This window comes from Lottia gigantea (assembly GCF_000327385.1).
Source record: "Lottia gigantea unplaced genomic scaffold LOTGIsca_135, whole genome shotgun sequence".
In the NCBI taxonomy this organism is placed as follows: domain Eukaryota; kingdom Metazoa; phylum Mollusca; class Gastropoda; family Lottiidae; genus Lottia; species Lottia gigantea.
In genome coordinates this window covers 291,005-305,196 of record NW_008707526.1, presented here as the reverse complement: position 1 = coordinate 305,196, position 14,192 = coordinate 291,005, and the positions used below count along the sequence as shown (strand labels likewise).

Genomic DNA, 14,192 nt, shown 5'->3' with positions numbered 1-14,192 from the left:
ACACAAAGCTTTTTGCAAAATATGGAAAAAATATAGATCCTCTATTCTGGGTATGAATTTGTCTCAAAATTCTAGAACTTTTAATCCATTCTAAAATATAATAAAAACACTTCTTTTGTGTCATTTTTAACGTTGATGCTCTTGTAGGTTGGGAGCCACACAGTGGACCGTACTCCTGGCTAAAGGAGCTTATTATTTCTATGATCCGACAAGAGTAAACCATACCATCTGACATGAAACATATTTTGCCCAATTTTCCTTAAAGATCTTGGCTGCTATTAAAGTGTTTTTCACTAATCAAGGATATTCATTTACACAATTAAGCCAGTCGAACTGATCGTTATTATTTACAATGTGTGATTTAATATCAAATAATGTTACAAACATTCCAATTAACACAAATTTACACCTGGGTAATATTAGGCGTATATAACAGAACCAAAACGATCAGGGTCCAACAAAAGCCAATAGGATCTGACATCATTGGTGAAGCCTCCAAAGAATTCTGAAATTTGAAGCTGATATAGAATAAGGTATAGTACTTCGTTTATTATTAGAGATTTGAGAGATTGATACATTCTACTGATCCACAGTTTAGAGAGTTAATGATGGCCAATGATCTTCTTTAGGGTTTACCTGTACAGGATCAGGATGGTCTCTTATCATTCACAAAGGAACATTTGTATGCATCAGTAACTGTTTATATATTCTTTGGAAAATTGAAACATTTCACCGCGCTTATTTAAAAACTACTAAGTTTTACCACATTGCTGATCTTAATCCATTTGATTTTGCAAGTTACATGTATTTGTATGATAGTGACTGTAAAATGTCATGGTTCTTGTTCGCACATTCCCTTACTATTATACACCTGGCCTAAATAGTACCTCTTTAAATTTAGGTTGAACAACGCCATGGATTTGCTGAACAATATTACAACGATGATGATGAACAGCACAATGACAACTGACTCTGGCACAGGAAACGACTCGAGTATGATGGAAACCACCACAGCTAATGATGCTAATAGCAAGCTAAGATATTTATCAGAGGACAGCAGTCTGGAAGAGTATTTAGAATTTCAAGTTGCTTGGGGTATGGATATTGGATTCACCCCCATATGCTCCACGTTAGGTATTTTGGGTAATATTCTGTCTATGATCGTGATGTTGATGAACAAGAAATCCACATCTTACCAATATCTAGCCATGATTGCTGTCACCGATGTTCTGGTTCTGATTCTGAATATAATGTTCATGGCAAGAAAATTCCCGGGCCATGAAATTTTCCACGAAGGAACATGCGGTTTGATATTTTTCCTGATGTATTTTTCAATCCATTATAACGTAGCTTTATTAGTGACAATGACTTTAGAGAGATTTGTAGCTATCAAATATCCATTACATGCGCAGAATTGGTTCACTATCCGACGTGCCAGAATTGTCATCATTGTGGAGGGAATCCTAGCTTTTGCTTTCGATTTCCATAACTTCTTTACGAGAAAGATGATCACTGATGAAGACACTGGCCTAGAGATGTGTTCTCAAGAAGGTGAACTTAACATTTTCTTCATCAGAAAGGTCTGGCCATGGTTCGATGCAGTGGTATATTGCTATTTACCTCTCACCTGTTTGTTTACCCTAAACATTCTTATTATCAGAGAGGTAAGACAGGCTGGACACAATCAAAGACAACTGACTAAGTCGAATTCGACTGGTGGCGAAGAAAACAAGCAGACCACGGAGAAAAAGAATCAAGAACGACAGATTACTATTATGTTGCTTCTGGTGTCATTCTGCTTCCTGATATTCGTCAGTCCAATGGCGGTGATTATTGTTGTCGAGAGATATTACTGGATCCCTACTGAACCTCATGATAAAGCTGTTTACCATCTGGTCCGCACCATCACCAACCACATGATGTACCTGAACCATTCTCTAAACTTCCTTCTGTACTTCATCAGCGGTCGTCGATTCCGGGATCAGTTTAGAGCCGTCTTTTGTAAATGTTTGAAAGATCAAAACAAGACCAGCAGGCCAAACTTGTACAAGATTGAGGATGGGAACAAAGCTAAAAATCAGCCACTTGCAGTGATTGCCCAGTCCACAAGCAGTGTTGATAGCGGTATAAAGAACAACAGTTTCATCAGTTCACAAAATACCCTTTCTTCTTCTGTTAGACCGGAATCATCCTTGTCAGAGACGGCACCGGAAGTACACATTTCATCATCACCTGAAGAGTTACCTCCCCCACCCCTAACATAATAACCCGACGATAAAATGAACGTATAGACATTTCGCATATTTGAAGTTTTTGTATACCCGAGAGAGGATGTGCTCATCTCTTAAATCATCTTTAAGTGTTTTTTATCAAATGTGGTTGACTTCAGGGTTAGATATTTGTTTTGCAGATCCACTTCAAAACATAAACACGAGCACTGCACTTTATTAATCGAAACACATATGATATATTTATTTAAAAAATGTCAACCCTCTAGAGAAATTGTAAATTTCTGTCTCTCTGTGCCAGATTTGGTGTAATGAAGACATACTTGCAGTGTACATTGCTGCATTGGGAAACATTTGTATGGACAGTGTCCGAAGCCTCGTATTCTTCCATGTCCATCAGTCGAGAAATCTTTAAAGTATCTCTGTGTATATCTTTGTAACTAGTTTCATACATGTAAATATTAATTTATTGCTTATTGTTAAATGTCACGAAATATAAATCATTCAAAACTATTTTATTTCACTTTTTATACAAGTACAGTGTACTCGGTGATATCCGACATCTGAGTATTCCGTCATTCTGCGTAATCCGACATCATTTTCTGGTCCCGATTGTTTTCCTCTTAGTCTAGTTAAAAAAAATTCCGAGTACTCTGTGTATTCCGAATTTCGACACTAATCAATGGTCAAGTCACTCCCGACATCATCACTGCATGATGCCAATATGCCATCTTGTAACGGTACGGTAACGGAACATTAAGATCTTTCAGCTCGGTTCCTATGTCAATGATTTATGACAAATGACAAATAGGGTGTTTATCTATCTTCCAGAGGGTCCATATTGCCTGAAATGTTTTTCGTACATGTATGCAGATCAATAACGGAATACTGGCATATATATAAAATCGCTATGAGGGACGGCGAATACATTGAATCTTGGTCTTCTTTGTACTATAATCTGCATAAATTAATCTTGTAAAGATGTAATGAAAGTTTCTAATCACTAATTATAGCGCCGTGGTTTTTGACAGGATAAATGATATTATGTCACAATTTGACATTTCAACAACTAATATTAACCGTATTTCGTATCATATTTCATATATTAAAAATCAGTTTGAATTAGTAAATTATATACGTTGTCTCTGATTATTATTGACTTTAATCTAAGTCCTAGCGTGGCGTGACGCAGCGTGACGGGATGTAGCTCATAATTATCATATACTTCAAACGTTCAAATCAATTTGTCGTCGGTCGAAGGGAAGCCCATTCATTAATTCAACTAATAGATGAAACTAACCTCATTATCGAGCTTGAATGAAGAACATTGCGATCAAAACAAAAACATGTCGCTATCAGAGTTCATAAAGGTAGCGACGATTGCTCTCTTATAAGAGGTACAGCAGGAAGTACACCTGGGCAAAACAAATTTTGGTGGCTGCTATTTTTGTTTACATCACATGCTTTCAGATGGATCATCGACAAATACCCGTATACTACCGAAATTTCAGCGCATTCAGGAAATTCAGAGTGAAAGCGCTATCTTTATATTTTGTGTGTTCTTTTCTGAATGCATTATTTTGATATATACCACCCAAGAGCAGAACTTTAATCAGTTTCCCAATAAATATAACATATGGCAACTTAAATTGACAAAATAATGATTAGAAAATATCCTGGTCCAAAGCCTCAAATAAAACCAAACGAGGCCCCGTATGCTTCAGCCCATGCACGTTAAAGATCCCTTGACTTGGAAATCGAAAAAAGCAGGTCAATACCGCTGTCGTAAAATTTCCCTCATTGCACCCTGCATGGTGTTACCCGTCTTCATAAGCCCACATGATGCAGAAAAGCAAAACGTAAAACTCCATTCATTTCATTTCATGTTTGAAAATTATGTAATGAAACATGACGACATAAAAAAATATTTTTTGAGAAAAAGGCATTTTATCTTTATATTATCGATATATACATAATATATATATATAAATATATAGTCACGATGCCGTGAACCGTTAAGTATGTTTCAGAAGGATTCAGTATAGCTTTTCTCTATTTGTGGCAAAAAAATTAATTATTAAGGTTGAAATAAAGATGTTAAGAGTCAAAAGCTCCGTTAGGACGGTACCAAGTGTAAAATCACCATTTTTTTTTACCGTTTACACTATTACAATTTCGAGCGTTCATAGAATAGTTCTAAACCAATAGTGTAAACGATCTGCTGTTTGAACACAGAAATGATAATTTTTATAATGTAAACGGGTCTATAGTCACCGCCATTAGTAAGGTAAACGACAATGCGAGTTGAAGACAATATCTGGTGTGGTGGAATGAATTAAATAATAAGCTAGATGAACTAGGTAATATCAGTATGAACCTCATGCAGGAACTGTGTTAGTATTAGATTATGTATTATCAAATAATTAAATTTATCTATTTTAGACTTTATTACCTCGCGGCACTTCGGTATTGCTTTATACACTGTCCAATCCATTGTTTCAATACAACAAGAAGGAAGTCGGGATTCCCTGGTCGAACTTGAAAATAACCTTTTTATCTAAGTTGAAGACGATCTGCTGTACAGTCGATAGGAGCGTTAAACGTCGTTTTATGGTTACGTCAAACATATTTTAGTCGTGGGTTATAATCTCGGTCGATGTGCGAATGTCTGGTCACCTTGAATAATTCACCTTTCTTTATTTCTTCCACATGACCCAACTGGCATAGATCAATGCCAAAATTTCTTATAAAAGTTGTTAATTCTTTAATTACCCTTATACAAACAGTGCACATATTGTTCCTAATTCACTAAAAGAAATTTGGATCAATATTTCTGTGTAAGTGTAAATTTAAATGTTTAAATCACACGTATGACAAAATGTAGAAGAATTTTTCAGCAACGCCCATGTGTTGTAAAGCCAGTCTTGATTAGACTAATGAGGTGCAGATGCAAAAATATTAATTCATTGAGTTTCATTTAGTTTAGTTTACACTCAATTCGATCGATAAAGTTTTCAATTTGTAGATGGAACTGATTGTCTTTAAGAATATTCAAATCAATAAGAAAATATGATATGAAATATAATTATCAAAACTAGTAATCATAAAGGTTGCCGCATAAAGGAAGACCTCCCATATTGGACAGCTTAGATTCTAGTGAACTTATCGGAAGCCCACAGGTAAGATTGAAGCTTGGTATTTCGTCAGGAGGACATTATTTTTCTCGTCGTTTGTGTTTCAAATTTATTTCAAATTTAATGTTTTAAAAATATAATTTAAAAAGCACAAATTTCTTAAAGTGATTTTCATTTTATGTATACTAGGTCCAGTCGAATCATAGACATACCGCTTCAAATTTCAATCGGTTAAGATTTTCAGTATCGAATATACATTTTGTGTGTGGCCTCATCTGACTGTACCACAGGCTATATACATTCTTGATGTGTGTGATTTCAGCAAATCGTCAGAAGAGTCTTGAAACATGGTGCTTTATCCTGCAACACAAAATAAGAAATGTTGGGCTCTAATTATGACCCTGTTCTTCTATAGACTGATGTTTTTGACCCGACTACGCAAAACGAACAGTTTATGTCAAAACTCCGAAAACTAGAAACCACCAATTACTATTAAATTATTACCTTCATTTTATGGTAAACTAAGTCCACGGACAAATGTTTGGTGTTGATTACTTTCATTTCTTAAATATCTATATTAAAATTACTGCAAAAACTAACAATGTTTCTGCGATGTTGATAAAAATTTATATATCGGTGCTCCAAAGGGTGACACGATATTTTTAACGATTTCATCCAACTGGACAGGACGTAATGAGCTCTATGATCGTTATCATTAATACACCCCTTCACATACATGAATTTTCTTAAGAATCCTTACGGAGCGCCAACTCTTAGTCAACCGTAAGCATCATACGAGTAACTACGATGTATTTACGAAAAAATTCGATTGCTGTAACGGATAATTAAGAGCAACCTAAGGACATTTCAAGGAGTTGTATAATGGTTGTCACGAAAAGTTATTTACAAGTGTTTAGTCTTATCGATTTCGAGGCTGTTATACCTTTCCCCAAATAGAAAAATAGACATAAGAATACATATCTACTCAAATAGTTCTCGGAACTATAAGAGCAGTGCTCGTAATATCTCGCACAAATCGTAATATATCGCAAAATATTTTGGAGCAATTTACGTGTAGTTATGTGTAGTTGCGATTTGTTTACGAGCAGTTTGTGATATTAAAGGATTGTTAGGAGTTTAATAAGGAAAAATTAATCATGAACAATCATGTGAAGAGTTTTGAAATTCGGTCCTTGATTAGCAAACCTTAAACAACCGCATAAACCACAATTTACCGATTACAGTTGTCATATAATCCGCAAAACGCCTATAAATACGCCGAAAGAGTGTAAAAAGTGAAAATCGCCTAAAGTGCTCATTTTTTTGGAAAATAGTAGCTATTAGTGTATAACAAGATGCAAATGGGTTTATCTCTTGGACTTTTTGTTAAACCGATTTACATTCATAATCAGTTGTTTTTTCCTCTTTCTCACAGTAAAAAATAATGAGAGAGTTTACACCTTTTTGAGTGGAAACTAAGTTGCCACCCAAAATGGTGTAATCTTACACCACGTTTAGTGTTGAATTATTACACAATGTTGGTGCAAGTTTACCATATCTTCTGGGTATCCTTACACTAATACGGGTGTGTTAGTTGGTAAGGCGAAGAGGTGTAAACTCTGAATACACTTTGTTAAGTGTTACTGTTTACACGGTTGTTGGTGTAGGTTATGAGTGTATACACCCGGTATGCTTGTTTTACACACACTCGGTGTAACCTTATACACTTCTTAACGTGTAAAATATGTGAATTAACACCAATTTCGGTGCTTATTTTACACTTTATCCAAACTTATACACTTTTAAAAGTGTAAATGTCTACACTTAGATTTGGGTAGATAGAGTAAACACCAATATCGGTGTTATTGAATACTTCTTTAAAACGAATACGATTTCAATAGCGTAAGATGTAAGGTGTGGGTGTAACCAATTTAAGGGCTGGGTAACACCTAGCTCAAACGATCTAATAAGTAAGCTTAGTAATGGGTCATTTAACACACATGTCTTGAGTTGAAATAGGTCTGATCTCTACAGCACTGTATACCTAAATAAAAGAACATTTTTCATTTAAACTTAGCTAAGTTTATTCATGATGTGACATGTTTTAAACAAAAATCTGATTTATCTTCAACAGAAAAACGAAAATAAATGATATAATTCTTTCACAAAACTGTCTTTGTCAATAGTCAAATTAATAACAATGTAGAAGTTTTTTGATGAATGAAAATCACCAATGCTAGCAATGTAAGGAGATGGAGCTGCTGATCTATCAAGTATATTGTCTCATGAATCAGTTCCTGAAATATAACAAGGACATTGTTGTTTTTACATTTTCTTGATAAGATTGAAAAATTCAATCTTGGCTTGACCTTGCAAGATTTAACAGCTAAGATCTCTCTCCTCTCAGTAACATATGGATTGTATTTGCACACAAAATTAGGTTAGTTTTAAAGCTTTTGATACATAACTTGTCAGCAAGAAAAATAAGTACACTGGCAGCTTTGTGTAAAATTAAAAATATCAATCAAATTAAACTTGTTCAGAAATGTACTCTATAAGTAATTTTTATCAGATGGAAAGGCCACCAGATGATATGTATGCTCTACATTACAATTTACCACTATACATAAGCAGTTACCAAGGCAAGTTTTGGACCGACAGGTCTACCTGTCAGTCTTGAACATAAAATTAGACACAAGAGTATATTTATTCATCAGTGGACTTACCTGGTGTCATATCCATTTAACAAAATCCTTTTAATCTAATTAAAATCCATAAAACTTAGTAACTATCCATTAACCAACTGATACAAAAGGCTTAATATTTCCTGAATTGAAAGAGAACACATGCATCCTATTGTTTATGTTTAAATTAATCATATGACTTTTTGTAACTTTAAATTGCAAAAAATTACACTTCAGTCCCTTTCAGGATAGAAATTTCCTTGTGAAATATCGGTTGAACTGAGAAAGAGACCCCTGTATTTTAAAATGACGCTTCGGAGTGAGCAAGGCAAAGGTTTTCTTCTTCGAATATTTTCTCTATTTCCCAAATAATACTGTTTGGCTTAGATAAGAATGTATTTACGTTGATAAAAATATGATTGTAAGTTTACAATGAAAAGAAATATATCCCCATCCCCCCCTCCCAAGAAATTTCAACCAAAAAATGAAAAATTTTGTCTAAAAATTGACATAATGTGAGCTCATGTTCAATTTTTATAAACGCAAAGATTAACAGTACCTATTTTTGGCTGTAATTCCAATTCACATAAAAAAACCACGTTTTTAGTCTACTTTCACTTTGCTCAGACAATAGACTTTCTAATAAGTTTATCAAACAAGCAATAAAACGATTGAGTCTACTATCTGGACTGCTAAAATAAAATTTGATGATCACACCGATTAAGAGAAAATTCAAAATCATGGTCATATTACCTGCTGCTTAGTCTTCCATCATGTCCATCTTGATGTGCCAGTGTCTAGAGCTGTAAATCTATCTTGCGCCATTTTTTTCTGAGACTGGAATGTACTCAGCCGAACTTTATTGGGAAAATCACGGCCTCTTAGATCACGTGACATACGACTGATGAAATACGACTGATGTTTGGGTGCCGTTCACTTTTTGATATTAATGGGGAAATTCCCACTTCTTAATTCAACTAAATGAAATGTAACTAATAAAATGGTGAAATATTCATTTGAATGTCAACATGTAATCAATGTTTAAGTTCGTGGTCGAAGGGGTATAACTTTTGATGACACTATTTGAGGTGTTTTGTGGGAATAAGCACTATTTTTAGTGTAAAAACTGTAAATGAACACTTCAATAGTAAGATATGATACACATGAAGCAGTGCAATGATTAACAATTTAAGGTGTATAATTACACTTAAGGCAAATTTAACACTTAAATAAGCGTAACATAACAGTGTTTTTAAGAATACGTAATAAAGATTAGATTGCCCCCATTAGAGTGTGAACGAGGTGTAAACACTTCGTATAGTGTATTCGTGCACTAAATCAAGTGTTATCGGGGTGTTTTTAAGTTACACCTCATAGGTGTAATTCAAAATCATTCAATTACACCTTAAAGGGTGTAAGAATAAGAATACACCATTACTTTACACCGTTTTGGGTGCATAATTACACCAAGTTTTTACAGTGAGGCGGATTTGATTTTAAATTCCAATTGGACCATTGTGATATCCACATTCTACAGTCGAATATATCTCAAGAAATTCGATGTTGACAAACCAGTTTTGATATATTAATTATTGATCAAGTAGAATTTAAAGAGCTTAACAAGTACAATATTCAAGACATAATAAAACGCCTACAAAATGGTCATATTAGAAAAACGTTGAATTTTATATACTACAAATAATTTGTTAAGACATCGGATATTGGAAATTTTGTATTGTCGATCTTGAATAGTTTTTCATTTAAACTTCCTTCGTATAGAGGCGGGAAAACGTTAAACGGTGCCCTCTTCCAAAATCATTGTTTTGGTTTTGTTACGACAACCTTTCTTTCATGTTTGCCAGTAAATTGTGACCAGGAACTTTGATTAAAATACAAATGATGTATACCTCCTAAAACTTTTTATGCTTTTTTTTCTTTGACTAAGCCGTGTGGAATATTGTTTTAGTGTGTGGGAAGTATACCCTTGTGTTACTCTCCGACTTGATTTGTCAACAATTTTGGCTAGCCTGCATTGTTGAACACTTATTTTACAACCAAGAACGTTTTCATCCTTCTGAGACTTTACATACCCTTTGAGGTGTACCTAAAAATTATATGGTAGGATTATTGCGATATTCTTTTTTTATAATTTAAGTGTACAGAGATCCATGGATAACATGACTGAAGTATTTGGTGATCTATGGAGTCTCACCAACACTACAGAAACTAGCAACTATAAGAACTCCACGGTTACAACGAAAATACCCACGTCCACATACAAATTCAAGCCGGACCTTTATATTGCTCAAGAGGGCAAGATCGACAATTTTTTGGAATACCAGATAGCGTGGGGTATCGACACCTATTATGTACCCATCTGCTCGACGTTAGGAATCATTGGTAACACCTTATGCTTTCTGATATTGATGCTGTCCAGGAGCACGACAACCTACCAATACATGGCTGCCATTTCCTGTACGGACACGTTGATTTTGATCCTGAATATTATGTTTTTAGTACGCAAGTTCCCTGGTCACGAGATTTTCTACACAGAAACATGCGGTTTGATATTTTTCTTGTTTTATTTCGCCATTCATCTCAATGTAGCGTTAATGGTAACGATGACAGCAGAGCGATATGCAGCCATTCGCTTTCCACTAAAAGCATCAAGATGGTTTACTATCAGGAAAGCTCGAGTGGCGATACTTATACAGATATTCCTAGTCTTTACCCTGGATCTCCATAACTTTTTCACCAGGGAAATGGTAGAAGTGGATGGAGGCAACAGTAGCATCTGTTCTAATGTTGGAGAGATGAATACCTTCTTTTTGACCATGATCTGGCCCTGGATTGATGCAGTATGGTATTGTTACTTTCCCTTGGCTTGTCTCTGTGTGCTCAATATATTGATCATTTATCACATCAAAAAATCTGGTAGAATTCAGCGACAGATGACGCAAACCGGCCAAACTGAGAATACCGGGAAAGAGCGTCAAATAACGATCATGTTGCTGTTGGTGACATTCTGTTTTCTAATATTTGTTGGTCCTATGGCGATGATTATAATTATTGAGCGCTATCTCTGGTTCCGGGTAAGAGCGCAGGAACATGCCCTATATTTTCTGGTCAGGACCATTCTCAATTATCTGATGTACACCAACCACGCTCTTAATTTCCTTCTGTACTTTATGAGTGGACAGAGATTTAGAAACCAGGCGAAAGAAACTCTCTGTATTTGTCGCCGCTCTACACTGGGTACGTACAAGCCAGAAGCACGAGCAGCCGGCAATACGGGGTCATCTCTCAGTGTAGCGACCTTGAGTACCGATGTCAGCAAGAGTGTTGCTGGTTCTCAGTTAAGCGTAAATAATATTTAATAATTACATTTTGTGTCAAATGCATAACATTGTGTTAAATACGATGTTATGTTTTACCTCGGAACACTTGAAGCTCAATAGGGCCTATCTCACAATGTCATGCTATATCACGAATTGAATACTTATAGTACTGCAATAGGCACCTTTCTTGTATAATGTAAATTTGTAAATGAAGTGATTTGATTGGATTGTACAGTCAATCAGAGGCCTCGTCAGAAAGTCTGTGTACGCAAATTCATAATGTTGACTGCCTTTCTGACGAAGGCTCTGATTGGCTGTATTCGCTGGTGAACAATCAAATCAAATCAAATCGCTGCATTACGTGATACAAGAATAGTGGCTATTTTTAAGTTTTTGTCGGTGACATATTATACTTATGTGTTGATGAAATGACTCTGTTAGAAACTGAGATAAACTTGTGTGTCTTTCTGAAAGTAAATGGAGACAACTCTTATATTATAGGTGTACAATTTGTATCTTGATGTTATTTTTCTAAATGTACGTCTTTTTTGTTTACGTTACCACTAGGTTAGTCTTATGATGTGGAATAGTTTTCAGATTTTATTTCATCAAGTAATGTGTAATCAGGTATAAATAATAACATCGTATCCAATCCAGTGGCGGAGCCAGGTTTACTTTCCAGTGGGGAGGGGGGGAGGGGAGGGGGCATCGAGATATCTGAGGTTGCCCGAATTTCGAACATAGTTATGAGAGTTTTGCAAACTCTTCGAGAGAAACACTATTGTTATTGGAAGAGTATTTTCACTCTTTCTAGAACACATGATACTACCCCCCTTAGGAGATCCACAGGTATTCAGTTTAATTTACGGGATGTACTGTTTTCACCATGTAAAATATAATCATACGAATGACATTCGGGCAGTGATTTCGATCCTTAAATAATATAAATTATGAAATATTATTATAGGAGAATACAATCGGGCTATCAATTTAAAAAAACACAGTTATAGTATAGGATATTCGGGCAAAGATATCGGCCCAAATTTGGAGGGAAATTCAAATTATTTTCTTTGTTCAGAGCGACACCTATCGGAGGATATATATAAGGCAAAAACATATTTTGGGGAACTCTCGATTTGGCAAGGAAGGAGGAAGGACATATGATTCATTCGTTAGCAAGGGTTAGGATCACGTCGTGCTAAGAGGAAGAAGATCTCGGGTGGATTCTTCAGATTTAGTGTAGACCTCTTGTTAGTTTGAATATAGTGTAAATAAAACGTTGTTAATATCTTAGCTGTTATCTCATTTGGAAGTCCGTATCCAGTCTCTTACAAACAACTATATAGTTTGTAAGAATAATCTACTTTGCGGTTTGCAAGTAGAACTCGACAAACAACTCCGTTGCAATACGTTGAAATAATACATAATTATTTTCCTGGCAAATTATTGGGATGTAGAAAGGACTGTATGGGCGAAAATATAACAATGTATTGTCTTTCTCATAATGATTTAATATGATATAAATACAACTTTGTTCGTTTATTTCATTTGCAAACTATTGTAGGGACGCCATGACTGTGGCGCAGCTGCCTCTGGCCTGCCCTATCGCGTTAAGCATGAGATATATCATTATTATTTCCCTATATGCCCCCTTCAATATTCGCTTGTTGCACTCCTGATTGGGTCCGTTATGTTCATTGGTGAATATCAGATATATGACCAGGGGTTTTCTCAGATTGTATCAATTCTTGAATTGCTAGTTCAACGACTTTATTTGGTCGATAAGATTCATTGAGGGTTTTAACAGCTTTGTCCCGCGTCTTAAACTTTAAGTTAAAGGGTCATTATGCAAAATTTCCATTCTCAAAAACGTAAATAATGAGTTAATTAGCTTTACTTATACTGGTGATTGCTGTCGCATTAAAATTACACATTCTGGCTTGCTATGATTGTGACTTTCTTTAGCAAACTTAAGATTTTGTAAATCTTTTCAGTAGAAGTCGAACTCGGCGAACTGTGACAGTGATTTAGTATATCGGCTCGGCTATGTGGTAATTATATAACTAGGTTTAATATGTTTTGTATTTATTTATTTATATACATGTATATATCGAAATATACATAACATTTATTTAATGATCCCTTTTTTCCTTTTGTAACATAACTATATACAATATTTGATTCAATTTGTAATGAGAATAGGTGGTACAATGAATATGAATAAAAATTGCATTTTTCATTAATCATTTAATAAAAATTAATGCATAGCTTTTATTCAAACAAAATAAATCTAGACTTAAACGTCAACATAACAACCTTTTATGTCGAGCTTCAATATTAAAAGGTTTTATAATACGACAGGTGAAAAAATGTATACAAAAGACATCGCTTTAAGCACAAATAAGAATTGACACATTAAAGATATTTCTATTCAAAAATTCAGAATTTTTTTTCTGTTTTGAAATAAAAATTGTTGTATAAAAGTATAATGATTTAACAGTCGATAGTTTTGTTTAGTATAAAATTGATTAACTTAATTATATGCCAAGCTATATTTTGGGTTTAGAAAAGTCATCAGATGATATTACTATATAATAGTACATGAAGGTATCGATAATAATGACAATGTATCAGAAAATACTGTTCTGTTTTTTATTTTCAAAAGATCCCTTGCCAACACTACACTCTGTCTACTACAAATTTAGTGAATGTTGAATAAATCTTTCCATCAACAAAACAAAAATCCTAAGGCACAACTAGCATGTATAACATACAAATAACACCATCATCAAATTTATTTTCAAAAAT

General features: G+C 34.6%; 2 protein-coding genes across 2 annotated transcripts; both read left to right on the top strand.

Moving 5' to 3' along the window:
- Window positions 1-1,097: 1,097 nt before the first annotated feature.
- On the top strand, window positions 1,098-2,264 carry LOTGIDRAFT_139345 (hypothetical protein; the record flags this gene model as incomplete). The annotated part of the gene is made up of 1 exon (XM_009049401.1): window positions 1,098-2,264. The coding sequence occupies one exon, from the start codon at window positions 1,098-1,100 to the stop codon at window positions 2,262-2,264; it is 1,167 nt and encodes a 388-aa protein (XP_009047649.1).
- Window positions 2,265-10,223: 7,959 nt separating this feature from the next.
- LOTGIDRAFT_172511 (hypothetical protein) lies at window positions 10,224-11,423 on the top strand (the record flags this gene model as incomplete). The annotated part of the gene is made up of 1 exon (XM_009049400.1): window positions 10,224-11,423. One exon carries the CDS (start codon window positions 10,224-10,226, stop codon window positions 11,421-11,423), a length of 1,200 nt encoding a protein of 399 aa, XP_009047648.1.
- Between the last annotated feature and the right edge of the window lie 2,769 nt (window positions 11,424-14,192).